The sequence below is a fragment of the Oncorhynchus tshawytscha genome, linkage group LG26, assembly GCF_018296145.1.
Source record: "Oncorhynchus tshawytscha isolate Ot180627B linkage group LG26, Otsh_v2.0, whole genome shotgun sequence".
Lineage (NCBI taxonomy): Eukaryota > Metazoa > Chordata > Actinopteri > Salmoniformes > Salmonidae > Oncorhynchus > Oncorhynchus tshawytscha.
In genome coordinates this window covers 847,406-862,194 of record NC_056454.1, presented here as the reverse complement: position 1 = coordinate 862,194, position 14,789 = coordinate 847,406, and the positions used below count along the sequence as shown (strand labels likewise).

General features: G+C 41.4%; 1 protein-coding gene across 2 annotated transcripts in view; it reads right to left on the bottom strand.

Moving 5' to 3' along the window:
- Window positions 1-14,789, bottom strand: part of tbc1d4 (TBC1 domain family, member 4) — a 151,752-nt gene that overhangs the window by 62,679 nt on the left and 74,284 nt on the right. For both annotated transcript variants that reach the window (XM_024388629.2, XM_024388630.2), the window contains exons 10-11: window positions 3,285-3,413; window positions 318-371 (exon numbers count right to left, since the gene is read on the bottom strand). In XM_024388629.2, coding sequence (XP_024244397.1) covers window positions 318-371; window positions 3,285-3,413 — 183 coding nt within the window. The remainder of the gene's footprint in view (window positions 1-317; window positions 372-3,284; window positions 3,414-14,789) is intronic.

Here is a 14,789-nt window from a genome sequence, read left to right as displayed (position 1 = left end):
GGAGAGAAAGAGGGGGAAAGAGTGAGAGAAAGAGGGGGAAAGAGGGAGAGAAAGAGGGGAAAGAGTGAGAGAAAGAGGGGGAAGAGGGAGAGAAAGAGGGGGAAAGAGTGAGAGAAAGAGGGGGAAAGAGGGAGAGAAAGAGGGGGAAAGAGGGAGAGAAAGAGGGGGAAAGAGAGCGAGAAAGAGGGGAAGAGAGACAGAGAGGGAAGAGAGGGGGTGAGAGAGAGGGGGAGAAGAGAGCATGGGTGAGACACGGGGGAGAGAGAGAGAGACTGCTACCATCGAGTGAGATGCCCTGGGAATTTTGGAATACTCACTCTCTCAAAGCTCCCCCCCATGCTTCCCAGGCGACCTCTCATCTGGTTGGCGCCCTGAGGAGAGAAGAGATAAATATTATTGATGTAAATGTGAACTTTTTGTGAGCCGCACGTTACATAACTGAACCTGAACCTTCAAACAGGTTCAATATTTTGCTGACGTGGAATATCAAAAACGTGTCCCTAAGCCTGATAGCAATTGACAAGTGAGTTCTCACATCAATTGGATAATTTCAATATTCCACCGAGGCCTCGAATGTGCCCTCACACACATTTCTACAACACAAATCCATGTGTACATGTGTGTATAGTGCGTATGTTATCATGTGTGTGTGTGCGAGCATGTGTCTGAACCTGTGTGTGTCGGGTCACAGTCCTTGCTGTTCTATAAGGTGCATATTATCTGTTTTTATTTGACCTAATTTCACTGCTGCATGAGTTACTTGATGTGGAATAGAGTTCCATGTAGCTATGGCTCTATGTAGTACTGTGCGCCTCCCATAGTCTGTTCTGGACTTGGACTGTGAAGAGACCTCTAGTGGCATGTCTTGTGCGGTATGCATGGGTGTCAGTAGCTGTGTGCCAGTAGTTTAGACAGACAGCTCGGTGCATTCAACATGTCAATACCTCTCATAGTGAATGATTTGTCCCAAATACAATGCTTTTAGTTTTTGAAATATTTAGGACTAACTTATTTGCCACCATTCAGAAACTGACTGCAGCTCCTTGTTAAGTGGTGCAGTGATTTCCCTTGCTGTAGTAGCTGATGTGTATAGTGTTGAGTCATTAGCATACATAGACACACAGGCTTTACTCAGAGCCAGTGGCAGGTCATTAGTACAGATTGAAAAAGTCTGATCCTACCTGTATTACAGTATGTTGGAGAGGCTTCCATTAAAGAATACCCTCTGTGTTCTGATAGAGAGGTATCTCTCTATCCACAGTAATGCGATAACAATTACGTTTTTCCAGCAGCAGATTATGATCCGTAATGTCAAAAGCTGCACTTAAGTCAATTTCAATCAATTTCTCTCAGCCAATCATCAGTCATTTGTGTAACACGGAACCCAAACCGGCTGCGCGCGTACGTGCGCTATCGTGCATACATTTATTTTGTACCCCCACACCAAACGCGATCACGACACAGGTTAAAATATCAAAACAAACTCTGAACCAATGCCATTATTTTGGGAACAGGTCAAAAAGCATTAAATATGTATGGAAATTTAGCTAGTTAGCTTGCACTTGCTAGCTAATTTGTCCTATTTAGCTAGCTTGCTGTTGCTAGTTCATTTGTCCTGGGATATAAACATTGAGTTGTTATTTTACCTGAAATGCACAAGGTCCTCTACTCTGACAATTAATCCACACATAAAACGGCCAACCGAATCGTTTCTAGTCATCTCTCCTCCTTTGCGACGCTCGCGCACGCGACGTGTCCGGTCTGGTCAGCATGTGCTGTACAAGTTAAATGCCCTTCTCTATAAGTGTACTTAAATTATGTTGTTGATTTGTTTACTGTGAAATAGCATTTTATTTGGTCAAACCATTTAAAAAAAATAAAGTTTACTAAAGGTTAGTAGCAGGCTGATTGGTCGGCTGTTTGAGCCAGTAAAGGGTTCTTTGCAGCTTGATGAAAGAAAGCCAGTCAACGTTTAAACCATGAAATATATCTTTGGGGCAGCAGGTAGCCTAGTGGTTAGAGCTTTGGGCTAGTAACCGAAAGGTTGCTGGATCGAATTCCTGAGCTGAGAAGGTAAAAATCTGTCGTTCTGCCCCTGAACAGGGCAGTTAACCCACTGTTCCCCGGTAGGCTGTCATTGTAAATAAGAATTTACTTGCCTAGTTAAATAAAGGTTAAATAAATAAATAAAATGTGCTTTTTGGCAAACTCCAAGTGGGCTGTCATGTGCCTTTCAATGAGGAGAGTCTTCCATCTGGCCACTCCTTCTGGAAGGTTCTCCCATCTCCACAGAGGAACTCTGGAGCTCTCGGTTTCTCCCTGACCAAGGCCCTTCTCCCCTGATTGCTCAGTTTGGCCGGGCGGCCAGCTCTAAGAAGAGTATTGGTGGTTCCAAACTTCTTCCATTTAAGAATGATGGAGGCCACTGTGATATTGTGGACCTTCAATGCGGCAGACTTTTTTGGTACCATTCCCCAGATCTGTGCCTTGAGACAATCCTGTCTCTGAGCACTACGGACAATTCCTTCGACATCATGGCTTGGTTTTTGCTCTGGCACGCACTGTCAACTGTGAGACCATATATAGACAGGTGTGTGCCTTTCCAAATCATGTCCAATCAAATGAATTTCCCACAGGTGGACTCCAATCAAGTTGTACAAACATCTCAATGATGATCAAAGGAAACAGGATTCACCTGTGCTCAATTTCGAGTCTCATATCAAAGGGTATGAATACTTGTGTAAATAAGGTATATAAGCTTTTTTTTTATTATAAATTTGCTACAAATTTTAAAAACCTCTTCTCGCTTTGTCATCATAGGGTATTGTGTGTAGATTGATGAGGAACCTTGTATATTTAATCAATTTTAGAATAAGACTGTAACCTAACAAAATGTGGAAAAGTCAAGGGCTCTGAATACTTTCTGAATGCACTGTATTCTAAGGATATGCATTTACAATAGTAACAGATGGCAGCAAAGGTTTCAGATTCATGGACACCCATTACAAAGAAAAAGACCAAGACAAGAAACAGGGTGAGACAAGACAGATATTTGGAACCCTTGAGAAGATATTCTCTAGGGATTTGATCAGACACAGAAAAAGACAGAAAGAGAAGGGCAGGGAAGGAGGGGAAAGAGAGAAAGAGACTGGCTGATAGACAGAGAGCAAGAAAGACAGAGACAGTGAGGAAGACAGGACAGACTTAATAGAGAGAGAGAGAAAAAGAGAACAATAAATAGAGACCTATAGATTAAAAGACAGAGATAGCCATAGTGGGAGTACCCGTGAGAAAATGTTCTCCAGTGAGCTGGTCAGCGAGCTCTTGGCCTTGTTCTTCAGGATGTCCAGTTTGAAGCGGCCGCCCGTCACTGCTGTGCTGTCCACTGGTGCGGTTGTGGTGTTGGGGGTTTTCTGGTACACACAGATAAAGGTCAAAGGTTACGCCACTGTCGAAAACACTACAACAACCTGGTTCTATTTGGGGCAACAGTGCTGTTTAAATGCAGAGAAAAGAAAGTGTCAAAAATATTTCTTAAAAAATGAAATCATAGCCCAAACCTGTACGATTCCGTGTATAACACAGAACTTGTGAACATAGTTACAAAGAACTTTCAGTAACACTTCATAATACCGTTCAGTAGAAACCATTTATAAGGCATTCATAATGTTTCACATTAGTCCTTATAAACCATTTACTCATCACCAGTCAAGTCTTTTTGCAGTCCCTAATCTAAAGTAATACTACCGGTCAAAACATTGAGAACACCAAGGGTTTTTCTTTTTACTATTTTCTAAACTGTAGAATAATAGTGAAAACATCAATACTATGAAATAACACATTATGGAATGATGTGGTAACCAAAAAAGTGTTAAATTATACTTGAGATTCTTCAAATAGCCACCCTAAGCCTTGATGACAGCTTTGCACAGTCTTGGCATTCTCTCAACCAGATTCACCTGGAATGCTTTTCCAACAGTCTTGAAGGAGTTCCCACATATGTGACCAGATTCAGGAAACTACAGTGGTTCCTCCTTTAAACTCTTAAGGTATAGGGGGCAGCATTTTCACTTTTGGATAAATAGCGTGCCCAATTTCAACTTCATGCCAGGAATATATGATATGCATATGATTAGTAGATGTGGATAGAAAACACTGACTATAACAGAACTTATGTAGCAGGCAAAACCAAGAGGACTAACTGTTCAGAATGTTTTTTCTTTTTTGCCTCTGACCGTTCCCTCTGTTGTCTTTGCCAAGGGATACTTGATAGGGCCATTTTACAGTTCCTACCACTTCCACTGGATGTCACCAGTCTTTGGAATTTGGTTGATGTTATTCATTTGTGCAAAGAAGCAGCAGCACTGGAACAAGGAGAGTTGAGAGTTGCGCAAGACGTAAAAAAGGAGCATGGTTTGTTTACCTGCTGTATTGAATACAGATTGCTCAGTCTTCAATTTGATCGATAATAAACGTTTAAAAATACCTAAAGTTGTATTACAAAAGTAGTTTGAAATATTTTGGCAAAGTTTATAGGCAACTTTTGAAATGTTTTGTAGTGACGTTCTGTTTTTGTAAGCTGTTTTTTTTCTGGATCAAACGCCCTTTATAAAAATTACGGAATTAGTCGAAAAAAAATCACCAATTGTGCTGTTTATGGGACATATTGGAGTGCCAACAAAAGAAGCTCGTCAAAGGTAATGCATGTTTTATATTTTATTTCAGCATTTTGTGTAGCGCCTGCAGGGTTGAAATATGCTACCCCCTTTGTTTACTGCTGGTGCTATCATCAGATAATAGCTTCTTATGCTTTCGCCGAAAATCTTTCAAAAATCTGATATGTTGGCTGGATTCACAACGAGCGTAGCTTTAATTGAGTATCTTACATGTGTGATTTAATGAATGTTTGATTTTATATAATTATTTGAATTTGCCGTCCTGCACTTTCCCTGTTTTTTTTCCCCCAAGTAAGACGCAAGCGTCCCCTGCGAGCTTGCACCGCGGGACTTAGAGGTACCCAGCGTCACAGCTTCATTGCTCCAGACCACCACAAGGGGGAGTTAGAGCACTCATTATGCATTTGGGTCCCAAGGTTTTTATATGATCAATCATATTGAGTGGTTCCAATGATGAATTTGACGCAAGCCACCTGGTGACTTTCTTCAGCAAAGATGTCTGACAAAAGATTACGGTGGAAGCAGATGTAAGTAGTTATAATGGCATAACGAGTCAAGTAAAAACTCTACGATTGAGATAAATATGTTAGTTAATGTAGAGACAGACATTTGTGCATATGTCTTTGTCATGAAGTTAATTTACAAAAATTGCTATTTGGCAAGTTAGCTGACTAGCTAACATTAGCCAGCTAGTTAGCTAGTGTTATAACATGAGTATGAATGTGTAATGCGTGTTGTTTAATGTTTTAGGGACTCTTGAGAAAACCAGCAAACCAGGCTGTCGTCTTGTGAAACAGTGGATGTAAAGAATCTAGCTAGCTAAAGCATTTACTGCAAATTGCAAACTGCTTGCCTTGCTTATATTTGCCATGCAATTGCGCTGAAGTAACAAAGTCTAACTATTTATTTGCTTATTGTGTTGTGGAGGATTTAAAAAAAACTATGCCTATGGATGTGTAGCTGGCTACAGTATGTTGCCGATCTCTGTATGGACCCTAAAACGTTTGGTATGAATATTAGTTCAGAACCTATCTATGAACCTCAGCTATCATAGTTGTTGTATCAACTTCAAGTCTGAATGGCATTAGTGAAGCCTATGGATAGAGTTGAATATAATTGTATTGTGCCAAGGATGCAAGTCCTATATACATGTACTGTAGTTATTATCACTCATGAGGTTCCCACATTGTAGCCTGTACATTGAATGTATTCACTGATCATGTACTCTTCCTTGGAAAATAACGGTGCGGTTCAGGTATGAATCTGAGACATTATTTTTCAGTCATATCCAATACCAGGTGTATCAAACTCCATTCTTTGAATGATTCTGTGTCTACATGTATGTATTACAATTATACACTTCAACAGTGTTTACCACTCCTGCTCCTGGGACATCAATGATTACACATTGTAACTATGCAATAGACTGGAAAAATGATTTAAGTAAAGGCTGATTTGTAATTCATATACAGAAATACACCCATGCCTATCTAACTCCCTTCATCTGCATTAATCTGAGGACACATGATAGTATTTCAATGAGATACTTAATTTCAACCAGTGGAGAATGTGAAACGCTTTATTGAAAGAAGTTCATTATCCAGGTGTTATAAATACATAATGCATTATAAATTATGAGAATTGTAATATTATATTATAAATACAAGTTCAATCTGTACTTCAATGCACACATATGGTGTGCATTATAAAATGAGAGGAAGAAAGAGGTGGTGGTGAGAGGGGGATGTAGAAGATGGAAAAGGAAAGGGGTAAAAGAGGAGCAGGGAAGACAGCATATGATTAATGAATCACAGTGCTACCCTAATATTCTCTCAGTTCATCAAAATTACATAGAGTGTCTTGCGGTGTCTCCTAACAAGCCTTGGGCTCCCAGTCGGCCCGAAGGTTATCTTAAGAGCGGGTGAGGTGGAGATGACAGGACTGGCTTCCTCTCTTACATCAAAACATACCTGCAGACGAGAGACAGATGGATAGAGAGATACAGTTGAAGTCGGAAGTTTACACACACTTAGGTGGGAGTCATAAAAACTTGTTTTTCAACCACTACACAAATTACTTGTTAACAAACTATAGTTTTGGCAAGTTGGTTAGGACATTTACTTTGTGCATGACAAGTAATTTTTCCAAGAATTGTTTACAGACCGATTATTTCACTTATAATTCACTGTATCACAATTCCAGTGGGTCAAAAGTTAACAGTCGTAGCCTAAAGTTTTGAGAATGACACAAATATTAATTTCCACAAAGTTTGCTGCTTCAGTGTCTAGATACTTTTGTCTGATGTTACTATGGAATGCTGAAGTATAATTATAAGCATTTCATAAGTGTCAAAGGCTTTTATTGACAATTACATGAAGTTAATGCAAAGAGTCAATATTTGCAGTGTTGACCCTTCTCAAGACCTCTGCAATCCACCCTGGCATGCTGTCAATTAACTTCTGGGCCACATCCTGACTGATGGCAGCCCATTCTTGCATATTCAATGCTTGGAGTTTGTCAGAATTTGTGGGTTTTAGTTTGTCCACCCGCCTCTTGAGGATTGACCACAAGTTCTCAATGGGATTAAGGTCTGGGTTTCCTGGCCATGGACCCAAAATATTGATGTTTTGTTCCCTGAGCCACTTAGTTATCGATTTTGCCTTATGGCAAGGTGCTCCATCATGCTGGAAAAGACATTGTTCGTCACCAAACTGTTCCTGGATGGTTGGGTGAAGTTGCTCTCGGAGAATGTGTTGGTACCATTCTTTATTCATGGCTGTGTTCTTAGGCAAAATTGTGAGTGAGCCCACTCCCTTGGCTGAGAAGCAAACCCACACATGAATGGTCTCAGGATGCTTTAACAATCGGAAAGGGGATTCATCAGAGAGAATGACTTTACCCCAGTCCTCAGCAGTCCAATCCCTGTACCTTTTGCAGAATATCAGTCTGTCCCTGATGTTTTTCCTGGAGAGAAGTGGCTTCTTTGCTGCCCTTCTTGACACCAGGCCATCCTCCAAAAGTCTTTGCCTCACTGTGCGTGCAGATGCACTCACACCTGCCTGCTGCCATTCCTGACCAAGCTCTGTACTGGTGGTGCCCCGATCCCGCAACTGAATCAACTTTAGGAGACGTCCTGGCGCTTGCTGGACTTTCTTGGGCACCCTGAAGCCTTCTTCAGAACAATTGAAGGTCTTGATGATCCGATAAATGGTTGACTTAGGTGCAATCTTACTGGAAGCAATATCCTTGCCTGTGATGCCCTTTTTGTTCAAAGCAATGATGTTTCCTTGCAGGTAACCATGGTTGACAGAGGAAGAACAATGATTCCGAGCACCACCCTCCTTTTGAAGCTTCCAGTCTGTTATTCAAACTCAATCAGCATGACAGAGTGATCTCCAGCCTTTTCCTCGTCAACACTCACACCTGTGTTAACGAGAGAATCACTGACATGATGTCAGCTGGTCCTTTTGTGGCAGGGCTGAAATGCATAATAAATATTTTTTGGGAATTCAGTTAATTTGCATGGCGAAGAGGGACTTTGCAATTAATTGCAATTCATCTGATCACTCTTCATAACATTCTGGAGTATATACAAACTGCCATCATACAAAATGAGGCATCAGACTTTGTGAAAATTAATATTTGTGTCATTCTCAAAACGACAGTCACGACTATACATACTCCAAGTTGACTGTGCCATTTAACAGCTTGGACAATTCCAGAAAATTATGTCATGCCTTTGAAGCATCTGATAGGCAAATGTACATAAGTTGAGTCAATTGGAGGTGTACCTGTGGATGTATTTCAAGGCCTACCTTCACACTCAGTGCCTCTTGCCTTGACATCATGGGAAAATCAAAAGAAATCAGCCAAGAAAAAAAATGTAGACCCCCACAAGTCTGGGAGCAATTTCCAAAAGCTTGAAGGTACCACGTTTGTCTGTACAAAAAATAATACGCAAGTAGAGTGGGGCAAAAAAGTATTTAGTCAGCCACCAATTGTGCAAGTTCTCCCACTTAAAAATATGAGAGGCCTGTCATTTTCATCATAGGTACACTTCAACTATGACAGACAAAATGAGAAAAAAAATCCAGAAAATCATTTTTAATGAATTTATTTGCAAATTATGGTGGAAAATAAGTATTTGGTCACCTACAAACAAGCAAGATTTCTGGCTCTCACAGACCTGTAACTTCTTCTTTAAGAGGCTCCTCTGTCCTCCACTCGTTACCTGTATTAATGGCACCTGTTTGAACTTGTTATCAGTATAAAAGACACCTGTCCACAACCTCAAACAGTCACACTACAAACTCCACTACGGCCAAGACCAAAGAGCTGTCAAAGGACACCAGAAACAAAATTGTAGACCTGCACCAGGCTGGGAAGACTGAATCTGCAATAGGTAAGCAGCTTGGTTTGAAGAAATCAACTGTGGGAGCAATTATTAGGAAATGGAAGACATACAAGACCACTGATAATCTCCCTCGATCTGGGGCTCCACGCAAGATCTCACCCCGTGGGGTCAAAATGATCACGAGAACGGTGAGCAAAAATCCCAGAACCACACGGGGGGACCTAGTGAATGACCTGCAGAGAGCTGGGACCAAAGTAACACACTACGCCGCCAGGGACTCAAATCCTGCAGTGCCAGACGTGTCCCCCTGCTTAAGCCAGTACATGTCCAGGCCCGTCTGAAGTTTGCTAGAGAGCATTTGAATGATCCAGAAGAAGATTGGGAGAATGTCATATGGTCAGAAGAAACCAAAATATAACTTTTTGGTAAAAACTCAACTCGTCGTGTTTGGAGGACAAAGAATGCTGAGTTGCATCCAAAGAACACCATACCTACTGTGAAGCATGGGGGTGGAAACATCATGCTTTGGGGCTGTTTTTCTGCAAAGGGACCAGGACGACTGATCCGTGTAAAGGAAAGAATGAATGGGGCCATGTATCGTGAGATTTGAGTGAAAACCTCCTTCCATCAGCAAGGGCATTGAAGATGAAACTTGGCTGGGTCTTTCAGCATGACAATGATCCCAAACACATCGCCCGGGCAACGAAGGAGTGGCTTCATAAGAAGCATTTCAAGGTCCTGGAGTGGCCTAGCCAGTCTCCAGATCTCAACCCCATAGAAAATCTTTGGAGGGAGTTGAAAGTCCGTGTTGCCCAACAACAGCCCCAAAACATCACTGCTCTAGAGGAGATCTGCATGGAGGAATGGGCCAAAAGACCAGCAACAGTGTGTGAAAACCTTGTGAAGACTTACAGAAAACGTTTGACCTCTGTCATTGCCAACAAAGGGTATATAACAAAGTATTGAGATAAACTTTTGTTATTGACCAAATACTTATTTTCCACCATAATTTGCAAATAAATTCATTACAAATCCTCCAATGTGATTTTCTGGGAAAAAAATCTAATTTTGTCTGCCATAGTTGAAGTGTACCTATGATGAAAATTACAGGCCTCTCTCATATTTTTAAGTGGGATAACTTGCACAATTGGGGGATGACTAAATAGTTTTTGCCCCACTGTATAAACATCATGAGACCACGTAGCCATCATACCGCTCAGAAAGGAGACACGTTCTGTCTCCTAGAGATGAACGTACTTTGCTGCGAAAAGTGCCAATAAATCCCAGAACAACAGCAAAGGACCTTGTGACGATGCTGGAGGAAACAGGTACAAAAGTATCTATCTCCACAGTAAAACAAGTCCTATATCGACATAACCTGAAAGGCCGCTCAGCAAGGAAGAAGCCACTGCTCCAAAACCTCCATAAAAAAGGCCAGATTACAGTTTGCAACTGCACATGGGGAAAAATATTGTACTTTTTGGAGAAATATCCTCTGGTCTGATGAAACAAAAATAGAACTGCTTGGCCATAATGACCATCCTTATGTTTGGAGGAAAAAGGGGGATGCTTGCAAGCCGAAGAACACCATCTCAACTGCGAAGCACGGGATGGCAGCATCATGTTGTGGGGGTGCTTTGCTGCAGGAAGGACGGGAAGTTAAAGCTTGGTCGCAAATGGGTCTTCCAAATGGACAATGTCCCCAAGCATTCTTTCAAAGTTGTGGCAAAATGGCTTAAGTACATCAAAGTCAAGGTATTGGAGTGAACATCACAAAGCCCTGACCTCAATCCTATAGACAATTTGAGGGCAGAACTGAAAAAGCATGTGCGAGCAAGGAGGCTTTCCAACCTGACTCAGTTCCACCAGCTCTGTCAGGAGGAAAGGGCCAAAATTCTGCGTTCATTGCACGCAGTCAGTGTATATGCCACAGTTTGGGCCACCTAATTTGCCAGAATTTTACGTAATTATGACATAACATTGAAGGTTGTGCAATGTAACAGGAATATTTAGACTTATGGATGCCATCCGTTAGACAAAATACGGAACGGTTCCGTATTTCACTGAAAGAATAAACGTCTTGTTTTCGAGAATATAGTTTCCGGATTCGACCATATTAATGACCGAAGGCTCGTATTTCTCTGTGTTATTATGTTATAACTAAGTCTATGATTTGATAGAGCAGTCTGACTGAGCGGTGGTAGGCAGCAGCAGGCTCGTAAGCATTCATTCAAACAGTACTTTTGTGCGTTTTGCCAGCAGCTCTTCGCAATGTTTCAAGTATTGCGCTGTTTATGACTTCAAGCCTATCAACTCCCGAGATTAGGCTGGTGTAACCGATGTCAAATGGCTAGCTAGTTAGCGGGGTGCGTGCTAATAGCGTTTCAAACGTCACTCGCTCTGAGACAGTGGTTGTTCTCTTTGCTCTGCATGGGTAACGCTGCTTCGAGGGTGGCTGTTGTCGATGTGTTCCTGGTTCGAGCCCAGGTAGGAGCGAGGAGAGGGACGGAAGCTATACTGTTACACTGGCAATACTAAAGTGCCTATAAGAACATCCAATAGTCGAAGGTTGATGAAATACAAATGGTATAGAGGGAAATAGTCCTATAATTCCTATAATAACTACAACCTACAACTTCTTACCTGGGAATATTTAAGACTCATGTTAAAAGGAACCACCAACTTTCATATGTTCTCATGTTCTGAGCAAGGAACGTAAACATTAGCTCTATTACATAGCACATATTGCACTTTTACTTTCTTCTCCAACATTTTGTTTTTGCATTATTTTAACCAAATTTAACATGTTTCATTATTTATTTGAGGCTAAATTGATTTTATTTATGTATTATATTAAGTTAAAATAAGTGTTCATTCAGCATTGTTGTAATTGTCATTATTACAAATAAATAAAAAATAATCAGATTAATCGGTATCGACTTTTTTTTGGTCCTCCAATAATCGGTATCGGCGTTGAAAAATCATAATCAGTCGACCTCTACTCGGGATATAGAATAAATTGGAACAAGAGCGAATTAATACCCATAAGATTGCAAACCCCTCTTGGTTAGACCTTCTTCCATTTAAGTTAACTTCAGACAAATTGACTTATCTAGATATTGTAGGTACCAAATATTTAAAGAATTTTCCCTCTCTGATGCAAAAACTCAAGGCAAACATAGTATTTTGGAGAATTCTCCCAATTTCCCTGCTTGGAAGAATTAATTCCATTAAAATTGTCTTCCTCCCATAACCACTTGACCTATTCCAGAACATCCTGGTATTCATACCTAAATCCTTTCATAAACAACTGGACTCAATTATCAATCCATTAATCTGGGATAATAAAACACACAGAATAGGTAAAAAACACCTCGATATGTACAAGATGGAAGGATTGTCTCTCCCAAATGTAATATTTTACTGTTAAGCCGCTAACCTCCATGCTGTTATGTTTGGCTGGATGACGCACCTCTGTCATCCAGCTGGTTAAGTATGGAGCGTAAGGAATGCCACCCCTTCTCTATTGGCGCTGTGATTTTGTCCTGTGGCAATTAGGAGATGTCACTTCATCGTAACAATCCTGTAGGGGCCTTCCAAGTGGCGCAGTGGTCTAAGGCACTGCATCGCAGTTGCTAGCTGTGCAACTAGAGATCCCGGTTCGAGACCAGAAGACCCATGGGGTGGCGCACAATTGGCCCAAAGTCGTTCGGGTTAGGGGAGGGTTTGGCTGGCAGGGATGTCCTTGTCCCATCGCGCTCTAGTGACTCCTGTGGCGGGCCAGGCACATGCACGCTGATACGGTCGCCAGGTGTACGGTGTTTCCTCCTACACATTGGTGTGGCTTGCTTCCAGGTTACGCGGGCATTGTGTCAAAAAGCAGTGCGGCTTGGTTGTGTTTCGGGGGACGCATGGCTCTCGACCTTCGCCACACCTGAGGATGTTGTAATCAGTAATGTCAATGTCTTTATCCGGGATCTCTGTGAGAACCAAAATATCCGGGCTTGTGTCATGCACTCATCTTTGATATGTAACAGCCCAAGTCCTATACATGATTTGAAAGCAGCAGAGTAACCATATTTATTATATTTTAAATAATACCTTCTCAATTGGGCAGTAACAGAGCTAACAGTGCAATTAAACTTCATGGTCACAAGATTATTACGGACAATACCCCTGGGAACATGTAATAATATCTATAGCAGTACGATAATGTTGTGAAACAGTGGAAATGGGAAGAATAACCTGAGCAGGGGTTGGGCTGTTTTTGAGTCAATGCTTTAAAAGATCCTCCTTAATGTTGGCCAAGATAACTTTTGCCCCTTTCATATATAACTCACCACCTGGATTCAGTCTCATGTAGCAAAATTTGAAATTGTGCTTTTTACATTGGATAAAAGTAGAGATTCAGAGCTACAAAATGGTACATAATACATTGCAGTTGAGGAACAATGGGAAAGTAATTCTGCTTTGAAAGTTGATCAACTTGTAAACTCACTTCTGAGAAAATGGCCTTTGAATGTTTTTCTATCTAGTGAACAGCTCTTCTTTGTCTACATCCATTCAGCATCGTTCACACCCTCTTAAGCTTTAGCCCCACCCATCTCGAACAATTGACGCTCTGACCGATGATTTGTTTACCTCTGGATAACATGAAAAACAGCCGAACCAGCTCTGCTGACAACAATTTCATTACACTTTTGGCAGACGTTTACTGACACTGGCCATATTCAACAGGTGTTGTACACACGTTATGTAACTTTTTACAGACAGATATACTCCTCAGATATGGAGGTCCTGGGATGGCGTGGTTAGGTTGTGAGGCCGATTGGACGTACTGCCAAATTCTCTAAAACAACAGTTTATGGTAGAGAAATTAAATTATCTTGGCAACAGCTCTGGTGGACATTCCTGCAGTCAGCATGCCAATTGCACGCTCACTCAAAACTTGAGACATCTGTGGCATTATGTTGTGTGACAAAATGCACATTTATTGTTCCCAGCAGAAGGTGCCCTGTGTAATGATCATGCTGTTTAATCAGCTTCTTGATATTCCACACTTGTCAGGTGGATGGATTATCTTGGCAAAGGAGAAATGCTCACTAACAGGGATGTAAACCCATTTGTGCAAAATATTTGAGAGGAGTAAGCTTTTTGTGCTTATAGAACATGTTTGGGATTCTTTATTTCAGCTCCTGAAACATGGGACCAACCCTTTACATGTTGCGTTTATATTTTTGTTCAGTGTAGTAAGCAAGCAGGGATGTAGTAGTAAAATAAAGATGGTTGACCACTGAACGCCGGTCAAATAACTTGACCGCTAGTAAACCACCGCATAAAAAATGTACACTCGACTGGGGAATTTGATACTACCATCGGAGTTTACATGCATTTATGCTCCTCTATTATCCCTGTATCAGCACAGAGGTAGCAAAAGCTCTGCAAGACAAGAGGTCTGTAGCAGTTTAACTTGCTCTCCTAGAGCCCTGAGAGTGAGCTCCCTAGAAGAGGGTTTGAGGTTTCTAGTTTTGTCTCAATATACTGCTTGAACATTGAGGACTCCATTCAACTGACTGTGTTCTCCACTGCTATTAACAAACCGGGAAAAGGCCATGGAGAGCTGGTCATAAACTTTCATGGGCCACTGTGAGTCAGAGAATGGGTGACTGAGTGAGTGACAGGAAAGTAAGGGAGGCAGGGAGAGAAGAGAGATCGAGCAAGACAGAATGAGAGAAGGAGAGAGAGAGATGGGGTTACTC